The 13,190-nt window shown below is 31.7% G+C and overlaps 1 protein-coding gene across 3 annotated transcripts in view; it reads left to right on the top strand.

Annotated features, from left to right (window-relative positions):
• Positions 1-9,448, top strand: part of LOC127724369 (uncharacterized) — a 205,814-nt gene extending 196,366 nt beyond the window's left edge. For all 3 annotated transcript variants that reach the window (XM_052231321.1, XM_052231320.1, XM_052231319.1), the window contains exons 4-5: positions 4,725-5,012; positions 8,398-9,448. In XM_052231321.1, coding sequence (XP_052087281.1) covers positions 4,725-5,012; positions 8,398-8,571 — 462 coding nt within the window. In that variant the 3' untranslated portion in view covers positions 8,572-9,448. The remainder of the gene's footprint in view (positions 1-4,724; positions 5,013-8,397) is intronic.
• Positions 9,449-13,190: the final 3,742 nt, after the last annotated feature.

Below are 13,190 nucleotides of genomic sequence, written 5' to 3'. Positions count from 1 at the left end.
ATTACTATACATCTTTAAATATTTGTAAGTGAGGGACCTAGCATATATGAGTCACGTCTGCAAATTATTCAAGAAAATTGCCTGTTCTCCTCAAACACTAAAACTTGTAAATTGCCATATTCCTAACTTGAAACGGATTATTACAAGAATTTTTAACTGTAGTTTTAATATATATTATAAAATAACGGTAATTTTTGAAACATAAACAGTATCAATAAAACATCTTCTCAATACTTTCCTGTTGATATCATATATAAAATATCTGAGAAAAGAAGTTGTATTGCATAGATAAAAGGGATTACAGTACAGAGTATAAAATTTTGTTATAAAGTTTTTGGTCCCTTGAATCCGATAATGATCAGAAAAACAAAATCAGAAAAGTTATTCAAGAGAAAGATATAGAGGATTGCTGAACTAAAATCAATTTATAATAACTATTTTATTGTGAAAAGTCTTTCAACCTAGCCTTCCAATTACGAATTGAAACATTTCTTAAAGTAGCCATTTTCTATTAAAGAACTAAGTTTGCTATTGTATATAAGGCTTAAATTAAAATATTGTTTGTTTGCAGTTTACCGACCGACCCTTGAAAATCCCCCCGACTGTGAAAATTTTATTGCTTTAAATTGTAAGAAATTATTTTTAAAACTTCTATTGCCGAGATCCGGAAATTCAGGTCCTTTCCGGAATTGATTTAAGTCTAGGTCGATTACACGTTTTAATTTTGGTTTTTCTTGCCTTCCCGTCAAGGGTTCATGTAACCGTTTAATGATAAAGCACATGGAAATGGTTTACAGGTATCCATGAAGTTATGGAGGAGTACTTTACGCTGTCGACTTCTGTCAATTTTAAGACAAATAACAAACAAAAAGTTTAATAGTAAACTGTTTATACAGATTCAGGCACATGGAATGATGTCTTTAATGATATCATTGAAGAAGATGCAGCGGATATTCACAACCGACACGATAACTCATCTTTGTCAACTTTCTGTCTCAAACAAATCGGGTACAGAATCTTTTGAGCCTGACTTTATGGAACCAATTTCAGTGGTTAAACAATTCGACAGCAGTTTGAAGTATGTCATATTTTCTATAAATCGTTGTGAAGAAGACAAAGATGAAACCACTCCTCCGTGAATTTATGGATACCTGTAAACATGCATGTACGGAGAAAGAGCTCATTAAAAATGTAAATGGATAGAGACCATGCCAAATCAATGAGAAGCAACCCAAAATACACAAAGATGTAGAGAAAATGAATGATTAGCTTGAAAAATAAATATACTCTCTCTATATTAAATCTATCTTTGATTGCAATGAGTATGCTCCTTTAGGATAAGGGGGGCTGCCCCACTTATTGCAACTATTCTCTTTCTTACAATATTAAATATACCCAATCTTTGTGGCCTGCCACTGTGTGACTGATTGAATTAAAGCAAGTTCTTAGGAGCTATGCTGCCATTTTTTTTATGCAGTCAAAACATTTCAGTACAGACCACTTACTTTAATGGGGTGCTATGGATTTCACCCCAAACTAGTAAGTTTTCTTTGGTTTTCATTTACCACATTTTTTATAAACGTGTAAAAGTCTAGAAGATATAAGAAAACCGATTTTGGAAGATTTAATTAATTCCTGTAGTAAAAGTTGGCTATTTTTAATATGAGAGATGAACACTTTGACATTTTACAACTGATTATAGATCCATTTGCTTACTTGACAATGTTAAGAACTGAAAAAGCTTTTAAAGTGATACAGATACTTATAGATCCAAAATGTAGACGATTATGTTACAATCTCCATTGTGAAAGGTATATAGACTTGCAATTAGATGATATAAAGAAAAAGAAGAAAAAGTAGATAATAACTTTATATAAACCCTTAAGTGACTAATGGATGTCTACTCTTAAACTGTGATATCTTTAGATAGATATTTTAGATTTTAAAGTGTTGATGCAGTCTAAATTGACATTAAGTCCAATTTTATCGTCAAGAATGTAAATAATGTACAGTGATATTGGTGGAAGATATTTTTATTCATGTTGTTAAATACACTACTCGGAATAGGTGTGCCTACATTGGCATAAGTTATATAACAGATACAGATACTGATTTTTTTTATTAAAAATACACTCTTTAATACATTGTCTTATAAATCTTTAATATCTACATTTTTCTGATGAAAATACTCTACTCATGAAAACATTCTAGCCAAGAAGCATATATGTCCGTGTTGTTTTAAAATAGGTTTTTTTTTTCTTAACAAGAAACTTGGTTTGTGTAACTGCTTGTTTAAACTTTTTGGCTGATAAAATAAAATATTTTTCCTACCTACCGACCCTTCAGTCTGAAGGTACAGTCGGGAAACTGCAAACAAACATATTTTTAAGGTTGGCCTAAAGTTTAACAAATGATTATAAATCAATTACCATAGTTTGTGTCTTTGATGACTTTATTGTATCATTTTATATGTTATAAATTTAAGTTATATTTATATTATTTAGATATAAAATTTGAGTATTTCTTTTGTATTAAAAAAGAATGATTATTAATAAGAAAATGATTTAAAAACATTTACTTTTTGTGGAGACTTGATATTTGTTTCCAAGCATTACACAGTACTATTGAAGAATTTCTTATCTATTTTATAGTTTTGTAAAGTCATGCAAGTTGTATTTGAATAGACCAGATGTTTACACAGGTGTTAATTGAGCTTCCTCTATTATGCTTTACTTTCCTTGTTATAGAAGTGCTATAGATTTGATTGACATCTTAATGGATCATGATAATTATTGTCACATAAACTGCTGAGAAAAGCCTACTTAAAAACCTCCGAGCATGCTTGGAGCATGCTCCGAGCTTCCTCGTAAGAATAAATCTATGATCCCTAAGATAAAGCACCTAATTTTCCTCATTTAGATCCAAAGTATTACATATGATTTACATTTCTCTCTCAAAGTTTGTATGTTTTATTAACTAAAAAGTGTGAATATTCAGTGTATATAGTGTACGGTCACACATTCCTGCAAACCTTAAGGAGGTTGAAAAGACTTTAAATATAGGATTACACATTTTTGAATTGATCAAGATGGAAATTGCAGGCTCTGTAATGCTTTTAGTTTTAAATATTTGATTACTGATTTTGACTAAGGAGTCTACTTTTGAATTATTTGTATGACCTTGAAATTGGTTTCTTGTCAAACATGTATCACTGAGAAAGCTAAGGCTTTATGTATTTTTGATAAAAGCGTGTGTATGTATGTATGTGTTGAGGGTTTTGAAAGGTCATGACTGTTACCAAAACACTTTTTGTTGCTAAAGACTGCATGAACGTTTTATGTTTGAGAACATCCATGTTATTTGTGTGTTATGCGGCGTTCACACAGTGCCGATTATAGATCCTGTTTGAGATCAGACAGCGTTAAGACACGAAAAGTTACAAAGTCAGATTACTATCGTCATTGATCTGGAATGTCCTAACATTGTCCCAACGAAGTCGTATACGTTTGTAACAGATTCCTACGGATTGGGAATGGTCCGGAAAGAATGGCCAAGCACACCAGACAATAAGGTGCGTCCCGTAACATTCGGGGGAAACTCAGCCGATTTTATCTAGTCGGATTACAATCGTGACTATGTCGTGACAGTTTCTGATGTATTGGATTAAAATCATGACAATGTTCTGTGTTTTCTGGACATTGTCCTCTGGAACGTGCATGATCTGGAGAAATTTTTCATTGCTGTTTTTTTGCCGATTGAGTCCAGATTGCATCCAGATCTTGCCAAATGCCAACCGCCTTTGCTGAAACCGTTTCGGAATAGTCCCGTTATTAATTCGAAATTCGGCAATGAAACCCACGTCAGAGTCCCGACAATTACAGACCGCAATACGACTGAGTTCAGACAAAGCCGTGTGCAGTGCGAAACAGCAGACTGTGATAGGATTGTGTTCAGACAGTACCTGATGATCCTGAATATGGCAACAGTTTTCTAACGGATATCTTCCGTCACGGTTGGTTCACTGTCTGGTTACTGTCTGATCTCTGTCGGATCACATTCTGGAGAATCGGGATGCTGTCAGGACAGATTCGGTCATTTTGTACCATGCGAAAGATACAAATAGGATTAGAATCGGATTGAGAATGGGATAATCGGGACAAATTCGGTTGGAAACGGCTGAATTTGGTCGCTTCCTGAACAATATCTGATTGTTGTCGTGATTCAGTAAATGTTTTTACAAATTTTAACTAAATTTTGAATTTCCAGCCACGATTTAAGGGATCTTGATCAGACTTTTGACAAATTTTAATCGGGAATAGTCCTGTCTAGGACGACAGTAAAAATCGGGAATGTATAACCCCAGCTTAACTGTAGTCCTGAATACCATGCACTACCTACCATATCCTGTCCTGCTCTGTGTGGCTGACCAATTTTTGCTGTTATAATTAATGTTGTGCTATAAAAACACTGCCCCTGGTGAGGTGATGCGAGCTCACAGACATGTTGAATAGCAGGAATAGTTCCACATTTGCTATATTAGTGCATTTTATATTTTACCATATTTTTAAAGTGTAACTTTATTTAGTCATATATATACATTATATGCTCATAATAATGTACATTTAGTGTATTTATTATTGTAACCAAACATTTCTAGGCACTGTTGTTATGATGTCTGTTAAATTAAATTAAATTTTTTGTTCTACATGTTCATGATGTTTCAGCTGAAAAATTTAGGTGTTTTTACAAATGATGATGATGACGAAAACAATGACGAAGAACGAACAACTAGAACTCACAGGAATACATCATCTGATTCATCTGAGCTGAAAGAAGCAGACGACAGTGAACCATCGGTTCATGAAAAACCAGCTATTCTTAAAAGAGTTGGGCAAAAAGTTCTTGGACAGCATGGGGGAGAGCTATTACTACATCAATCTTTATATCGACAAACTCTTGACAAAGAGCAAGGCATGAGGTATATTCCTGGGATGATTGTTATTGGAACTGAGGTAATATTTGACCAATGAAATTTAATGTTTTATCCTGATTTGGAGTAATTTTTCACAATTTGATTAGCTGTTATTGTCCTAATAAATTTAAGTACAATTTTTATTACGTCAATTGTAATTATCTCCCTTATACTATTGACCTAATAAAAAAAATATTTTTGAGTTGCTATAATGTCCTAATATTTTTCTTTTTTAACAGTTTTAGATTAAGTATCTAAATATATTTGGTCCTAATAATTGAATTTGAATATAATAATTTGTAATATAACAAAATCAAGATAAATTTGTTACAGTGTGCAATTGTCCTAATAGGGAATTTATTGGGTCAATAAAATTCATATCAGGTTTGGCTTTGCCTCACCCGAAATGAATTTTATTGACCATGTTACCCGATAAAATAAATCCTGGTATTAGGACACTTGCACACAAATATAAGGTCTTGGAAGCGATATTGCAGCAGTAAAACTCTGGGGAATGTCACATTAAATCCAGTTACATTTTTGATTTCAATAAAAAAAACTTATTACACAGCATGGATATTCACTTCTGCCATGTCTGCCATTCAGAAGTTATGGTTCTTGATTGATAAGAAAATTGCCCTATATACATAGGTCATTACCATATGCACTAACTAGTTAACTGTTTTTCCAATGATCTCCATATTTTACTATTTTGAGATTGTTTTCATTTTAACATTTGTAGTACAGGAGTTATTGTCCTTGATTAATTGGAAATTGACATATTTTTAAAGTTGTTCCATACAATAAGCTGTGAGCTGTTCTACCAATGCTTTTCAAGTTTTGATATATATATGTTGCTAATGATTAAATAGATACAATTTGATTTTGAGACTTTTACTTTTACAAGTCAGGAGTCTAATTCCCCTTTATTACTTTAAAAGTAACCCTTATAAATGTAATGAAATCAGAATTTGCAGTCATTTGACAAACCTTGTATTTTGCAAATGGATTACTGTAAATTCTGAAATTATTGCAAGGTTTTTATTAATGCGAATAATGCGACTAGATGAGTATCGCAATAATATGAACTCGCATTTTGATAACTAAAACATAGATCTGTATGTAGATTTTTCTGAAATCGCTATAATTAAACTCGCATTCTTGTCAATTTTTGAAAAATCGCAATAATAAATGCACGCAATAATTTCTGAATTTACAGTAGTTTTGTGTGGCCTTGATGAAGTTGTGAAAGCGAGAGAATGTCATGTTTGCTATACATGTTCCGTCAGTCATGGTCCATTGACTTTTAAACTTTTCCATTATGTTTAATTTGTGTTAAAGTCAGTTAGAAGAAATCACAGACGGTGATATTCCTGGATATTTATAAGGCAGATTAATTAGAATTGGAATATTTGATTTCAATCAGAATTATTAAGCACCACCCTCAAAGTCATATTCACACTTTGAAACATTTGTAATTTTAAGATGTTAAAGTGTTGCCATTTGAATCTAAACATTTGTATAATATCATTACAGTTACACACAATATGTTTGTATGTCTGCAGGATATTTTTTTAAGTCAACCGAAAAATAAATGCACAGTCTTTACTGACAGGTACATGTGCTATTGCTAGGATTTTCAGATTTTGATAACTTAAAACAACTTTGTCAAACCTTCACAGAGATATAAGAGATTTGGATAGAATCTTTATCATTTTGAGATTTAATTTAATTAAAAGATGGACAGTTGTTTTTGCAGTTAACATTAAATTATCAAAAACTTTATCAAATCATCATGATCATACATGTATGATCATATTGCAATTTGAAAGGAATATTTTTATTTTTTTATATTCTATTTTTTTATCATGATTTACTTAAAAATGGACTTTTGTATAGCAGAAAATAGAACACAGTTTCATCAATCATTGTCAATGACAGCCAATGAGATTATGAGACAATACTTAGATAGGTGTATGCTTAATAATTTTTGTCTCGCCTGCGACGAAAGTCGCAGAAAGTGAGACATAGGTATTACTATCCGGCGGCGGCGGTGGCGGCGACGGCGGCGTAAACTATTTGTATAAAGCTTTATATTTCAGAAGGTAGAAGACCTGGATGCTTCATACTTTGTATGCAGATACCTTATGTTACGAATTTTCCGTCTGTCATATGTCCAATGTCCTTGACCTTATTTTCATGGTTCAGCGACTGCTTGAAAAAAAAGTTTAGTTTTTTTGTTATGTAAATTTCTCACTTATTATGAGTAATAGGATAACTATATTTGGTATATGGGTTCCTTGCAACGTCTACATGTCCATCAGACAGGGTTCACCTGACCCCAGCCTCATTTCATGGATCAGTGATCAAGGTTAAAGTTACGTGATTAGGTCTGTTTCTCAGATACTACAAGCAGTAGGTCAGCTATATGTGGTGTATGGAATGATTATAAGGGATACATGTCAGTCTGGCAGGTTTCATTTGACCTTGACCTCATTTTCACGGTTCATTGGTCAATGTTAATTTTTTGTGTTTTGGTCTGTTTCTCTAATACTATCAGCCATTGGTCAACTATATTTGGTGTATGGAATGATTGTAAGGTGTACATGTCCGGCTGGCAGGTGTCATTTGTCCTTGACCTATTTTCATGGTTCATTGGTCAATGTTAAGTTTTTGTGTTTTGGTCTGTTTTTCTAATACTATAAGCAATAGGTCAACTATATTTGGTGTATGGAATGATTGTAAGGTGTACATGTCTGACTGGCAGGTGTCATTTGTCCTTGACCTCATTTTCGTGGTTCATTGGTCAATGTTAAGTTTTTGTGTTTTGGTCTGTTTTTCTAATAATATAAGCAATAGGTCAACTATATTTTGTGTATGGAATGATTGTAAGGTGTACATGTCTGTCTGGCAGGTGTCATTTGTCCTTGACCTCATTTTCATGGTTCATTGGTCAATGTTAAGTTGCTCTTGTTTGGTCCTCTTCTCAGATACTATAAGTTATAGGTCAACTATATGTGGTGTATGGAATGATTGTAAGGTGTGCACGTCTGTCTGACAGGTTTTATCTGACCTTGAGCTTATTTTCATGGTTCATTGGTCAAAGTTCAGTTTCCTCAATGAGGTTTGTTTCTAAGATACTTTAGGCAATATATGTTAAATAAATTTGGTGTATGGAATGATTGTACGGCCTACATGTTTGTCTGATAGGGTTTATCTCACCTTGACTTCATGTTCATTCATCATTAAAATGTTAATTTAATGTAAAGCTTATATGAACTTAATTTTTTTACTTTCAACATAAATTCAATTATGAACACTAAAACAGGCGAGACATTTCAGTGTGTCCACTCTTGTTTCATTAGATTAGTCTAATTATTTAATTATTAAATGTTAGATGTAACAGCCACTTATTTCTTTTGTAGGTCACCTTCACTTTACTGGAGTTGCATGGTAAACATTTAGCAGAACTGAGAAGCAAAGATGGGAATATAAGACATAAAAGCTATATATATTATTCAAAACCTAGAAATTTGCTGAAGAAAGAAGATCGAGATATCCTGCTCGAATCTTTTGTAAGGTTGAATAATAAAAAGTAATTAGGTTTTTGAAATGTACATAACAATAATGAAAAATATATATTAAGACAGTTTATGAAAGGTTTATAAATTTTGTTAGCATAAGCTGTTGGGAATTTGATATTTTTTCTCTGACTCCTTTATGGTTTGTGGTTGAGGGGGCATTAAGTTTAACCTTGTCTATCTGTACATCTGTCTGTACGTCTGTCTGTATGTCCCAGAATAAGTCCCATAACTTTAGTTTGCCTCAAACAAATGTAATTAAACTTAAACACAATGCTTATTACCACCAAACACAGATCAAGTTATCACCTCCACTGTTCTTCAGTTATGTCTCTTTGTAAATTGAAAAATTGCAGAATTTGCGGTACATTTTCAAACGGAGGCATCTGTGTCCCATGGATACCAGACTTGGGGTCAATTACATTGGAATGTAATTAATTAAATTACACATTACATTGCAAAAATGTTCAATTACACTTATTACACATTACACAGTTTTTGAAATGTAATTAATTAAATTACAATTAGTTTACTAAAGTAATTAATTAAATTACACATTACATTTCATCATAACTTTCATAAACAATATATATCATGTATATATATAGCATGTGTAAAATATTCATGTAAGCTTACAACATAGTTTTAGCATTGCATTTGATCATCATTAGGATTTTTAATGTTTTGTCATTTAGTCTGCATCTCTGGTCTGAACACTTTGTTTCGACAGGAGCTGATGTGACAGGTATTGCTTGATCATAAGATGTGTTGATAGAAGAGGGAATGTTTTCCTATTAACAATGATTAACTTGCCAATACATTAAGGGGTATTTTGACAACCCAGAAATGAAGCCATTTAATTAAACATAATATAGATAAATAAATTTTTAAAAAATCCATGTTTTTTTACTTTAGAAGTATTCAAAAGTATGCTTGTCACAATATTGAAAATAATTTTTAGTACAAAAAATGAGAATGAATGAATGTATTATGTCAATATTAGCAATATTTTGCTAATTAGATAACATACATGTAATAGTGGCATTGTCCCTAGGCTGTTTTATTACACATTTAGTCTGATTAATTGCCATTTGTTTTTACAGCTGATAATTTTTATTTCTATAATCCCTTTGTGTATACTAATTTGACAAAATGACTGTGTGCAGTGATTTAAAATTCTAAATGAACTGTCTAAGAAAGATTTACACATTTGTTAAACCATACATACATGTATTGATGGTATATATATATATATGTTATCAATATATTTAGATAAAGATCCTTCTTAAAAACTGAACAACACCAATATATGATTCTCACATTTTTTTAAGTTATAAGACTATTTAGCAAACATTTCTGTATGTCAAATAAATAATATTTATATTAACACAATCTCTATCATTAACACCATAAAAGTACATGTAATTGAAATGTAATTCAAAAGTAATTTAGCATTACATGCTTTTTTCAGTGTAATTAATTAAATTACCATTACATGTAATTAAAAAAATGCTCAATTACACATTACATTCAATTACATAGAAAATTGTAATGCATTACACTTAATTACCATTACATTTTCAATTACCCCATCCCTGATGGATACATTCTTCCCTCATTTTCGTTTTTCATTGTTCTATTTGGTCACCTGTTTCCCCAAATATATTTTGTATTTATTCACTATTTTGACCTATTGTCTCAACTTTACTATTTCTGAAAATTATATTGACTCTATGTTACTAAAGATAGTAACATCAAGTCAATATCAACTCCCTAAAGTAGTTAAATTGAGTCATTATCATTTAAAACTAACACTAACTACATACTGTGGACTCATTATTATTCGTTGGATACCAATTTTTGTAGTTTTTGTGGGTACAGGTAAACCACGAATTCAAATTCTCAATGAATAAAAAATTTTCTATCAGGTTGTATCCAGACTTTGGCAAAACCATGAAATAACATATTCACAAAAAGACAAGTTTTCTGCGACCCACCAAAATTGGTATCCATAAATATAAATGAATCCACAGTATGTGATATATAAAAAAAGTTATATAGACCTGTTGGAAGAATACATGTTACAACATTGGACCTGCGATTTAGTCCTCAGTAAAAATGATATGAACAGGACCATATTAACATATTGACCTCCTCAAATGTCCATAATGGATAGATATATATGTAATATACCAAACCTCTTAAATCTAACTGTCCTTATTTTAGAAAATCCCTGAAATAGGTATGATATTGTTTTCCATTGTGATATTTGTGTTACTGTAAATAACTCTTAATGATATTTGTAAATTTCTTCAATTCTTACATTGTATTTTGTATTGCTGTAAATTCAGAAATTATTGTTGATATTATTTAATGCAACAGGGTTATATTCACAATAATTTAAACTCACATTTTGAAACTTTGTATATCGATTAAACAGGATTTTTCTCAATATCGCAAAAATTAGAATTGCATGTTAGCCTAAAATGACAAAATCGCAATAATAGATGCTTGCAATAATTTCTGAATTTACAGTATGTTTACACTCCAAACCTAAATTATTATCTGAAAATAATGTATTTTGTGTAAACTTCCTTCCAATTATACTAATTGTAATTAAATAGTAGTAATTTTGATTATGATATCTCTATATGAAATAGTGGGATCCAGTATGATTTCCAGTGAGACAACTATCCACTGCAGACCAAATGACATAGATTTTAGGAACTTTAGGTCTCTGTTTGACTTTCAACAATGAATGAAACCCATACTGCATAGCATGCTTTGACAGAAAAAATGTAAAACTATTCAAATTTAAAAAACTAACAGCCAAATATAGATATAGGAAGATATGGTATGAGTGCCAATGAGACAACTCCTTCCAAGTCGCAATTTATAAAAATAAACCATTATAGGTCGAGGTATGGTCTTCAACACAGAGCCTAGGCTCACACTGAACAGCAAGCTATAAAGGGCCCTAAAAATTACTAGTGTAAAACCATTCAAACGGGAAAACCAACGGTCTAATCTGAATATGCATGTATGTACAAACAAAACAAACAAAACATAATAAATATGATGTGCAAAAACCACTGAAGTGGGGCATCCTTTGTTGCTTTAAGGATAACTTTATTTGGTATATGGGACCATGCAAGGTATTTGTGTTCAACAGGCAGGGTTCATATAACATCTGCCTCTACCTCGTGTCATGGATAAAAGATTAGCTTTTGGTGGTCAAGTCCTTTTATGAGATACTATATTTTGTGTCTTTAATTTTGATAATATGTACAGGTTTGACTGCAAGGATTCTTTTGACTTTGACCTGCTTTTTATGATTCATTGGTCTATTTAATTTTTTGAGTTTTATAGAAATAATATAGAATTAAAATGACGTATTTAGAAGTAATTATAGGTCACTGTTCACCCTTCAACAATGAGAAAAAAAAAACCTATTGTATAGTATAATTTAGTATGTTTCTCAGATACTGTAAGTATTAGGTCTATTTGGGTGTAAATGTCTGCTTTTTAGCTCACTGGGGCCCAAAGGGATGTGAGCTCATGCCATCACTTGGCATCTGTTGTCGTCCATCGTCTGTCGTCTTCGTCTGTCGTAAACTATTTCAAAAATAATTTCCTCTGAAACTGCTGGGCCAAATACCTTCAAACTTTAACTAAATGTTCCTTAGGGTCTCTTGTTTATAAATTGCATCCAAAGTTATGATCCATCAACAAACACGGCGGCCATGGCTAAAAATAGAACATAGGGGTCAAATGCAGTTTTTGGCTTATATCTCAGAAACTAAAGCATTAAGAGCAAATCTGAGAGAGGGTAAAATTGTTCAATTGATTAAGATCTATTAGCCCTGAAATTTTCAAACGAATCTAACAACCTATTGTTGGGTTGCTGCCACTAAATTGGTAGTTTTAAGGAAATTTTGCAGTTTTTTGTTATTATCTTGAATATTATAGATAGATATAAACTGTAAACAGCAATAATGTTCAGAAAAGTAAGATCTACAAAAAAGTTGATATGACCAAAATTGTCAATTGACCCCTTAAGGAATAATTGCCCTTTAAGGACAATTTTACACTATTTGTTTATGTTTTGTTACTTTAAAAATCTGTTTAAATGAATCTAGTATAACTTTTATATTTTATTTCCTTTTACGTCAAGAAACATAGACACTATGGCTAAAATGGAACATATGGGTAAAATGCATTGTTTTGCTTTTGAAGAAAATATGACAGATACAATGAACATTTAAATGGCATTTTTAAGCCACTCATTAATATATATTGAAAACCAAATATAATCATTGATGAAAGATTTAAGCAAAAAAATAACAGGTGAGCGATTCAGGCTCTTGAGAGCCTCTTGTTTTATGATTCATTGGTCCTTTTTTTTCATGGTAAGATCTTTTTCTCATGTACTTCTAGTATATGCATTGTGTCAATTAAATGTGGTGTTTGGAATGATTTGTTGTGTAGATAAAAGTGTGGAGATGTGGTATGTTTGCCAAATGAGACAAATATCCACCGAAATGTAATTGAAATTGATGTACAAAATTATGAGCTACCATACGGACTTATACAATTAGAAAAAAACCCTTACCATATGGTCTGCTATAAAAGGCCCT

This window comes from Mytilus californianus, unplaced genomic scaffold, assembly GCF_021869535.1.
Source record: "Mytilus californianus isolate M0D057914Y unplaced genomic scaffold, xbMytCali1.0.p SCAF_14, whole genome shotgun sequence".
Classification (NCBI taxonomy): Eukaryota; Metazoa; Mollusca; class Bivalvia; order Mytilida; family Mytilidae; genus Mytilus; species Mytilus californianus.
The sequence above is the reverse complement of the archived record's forward strand: the minus strand, read 5'-3'. Positions and strand labels throughout refer to the sequence as shown.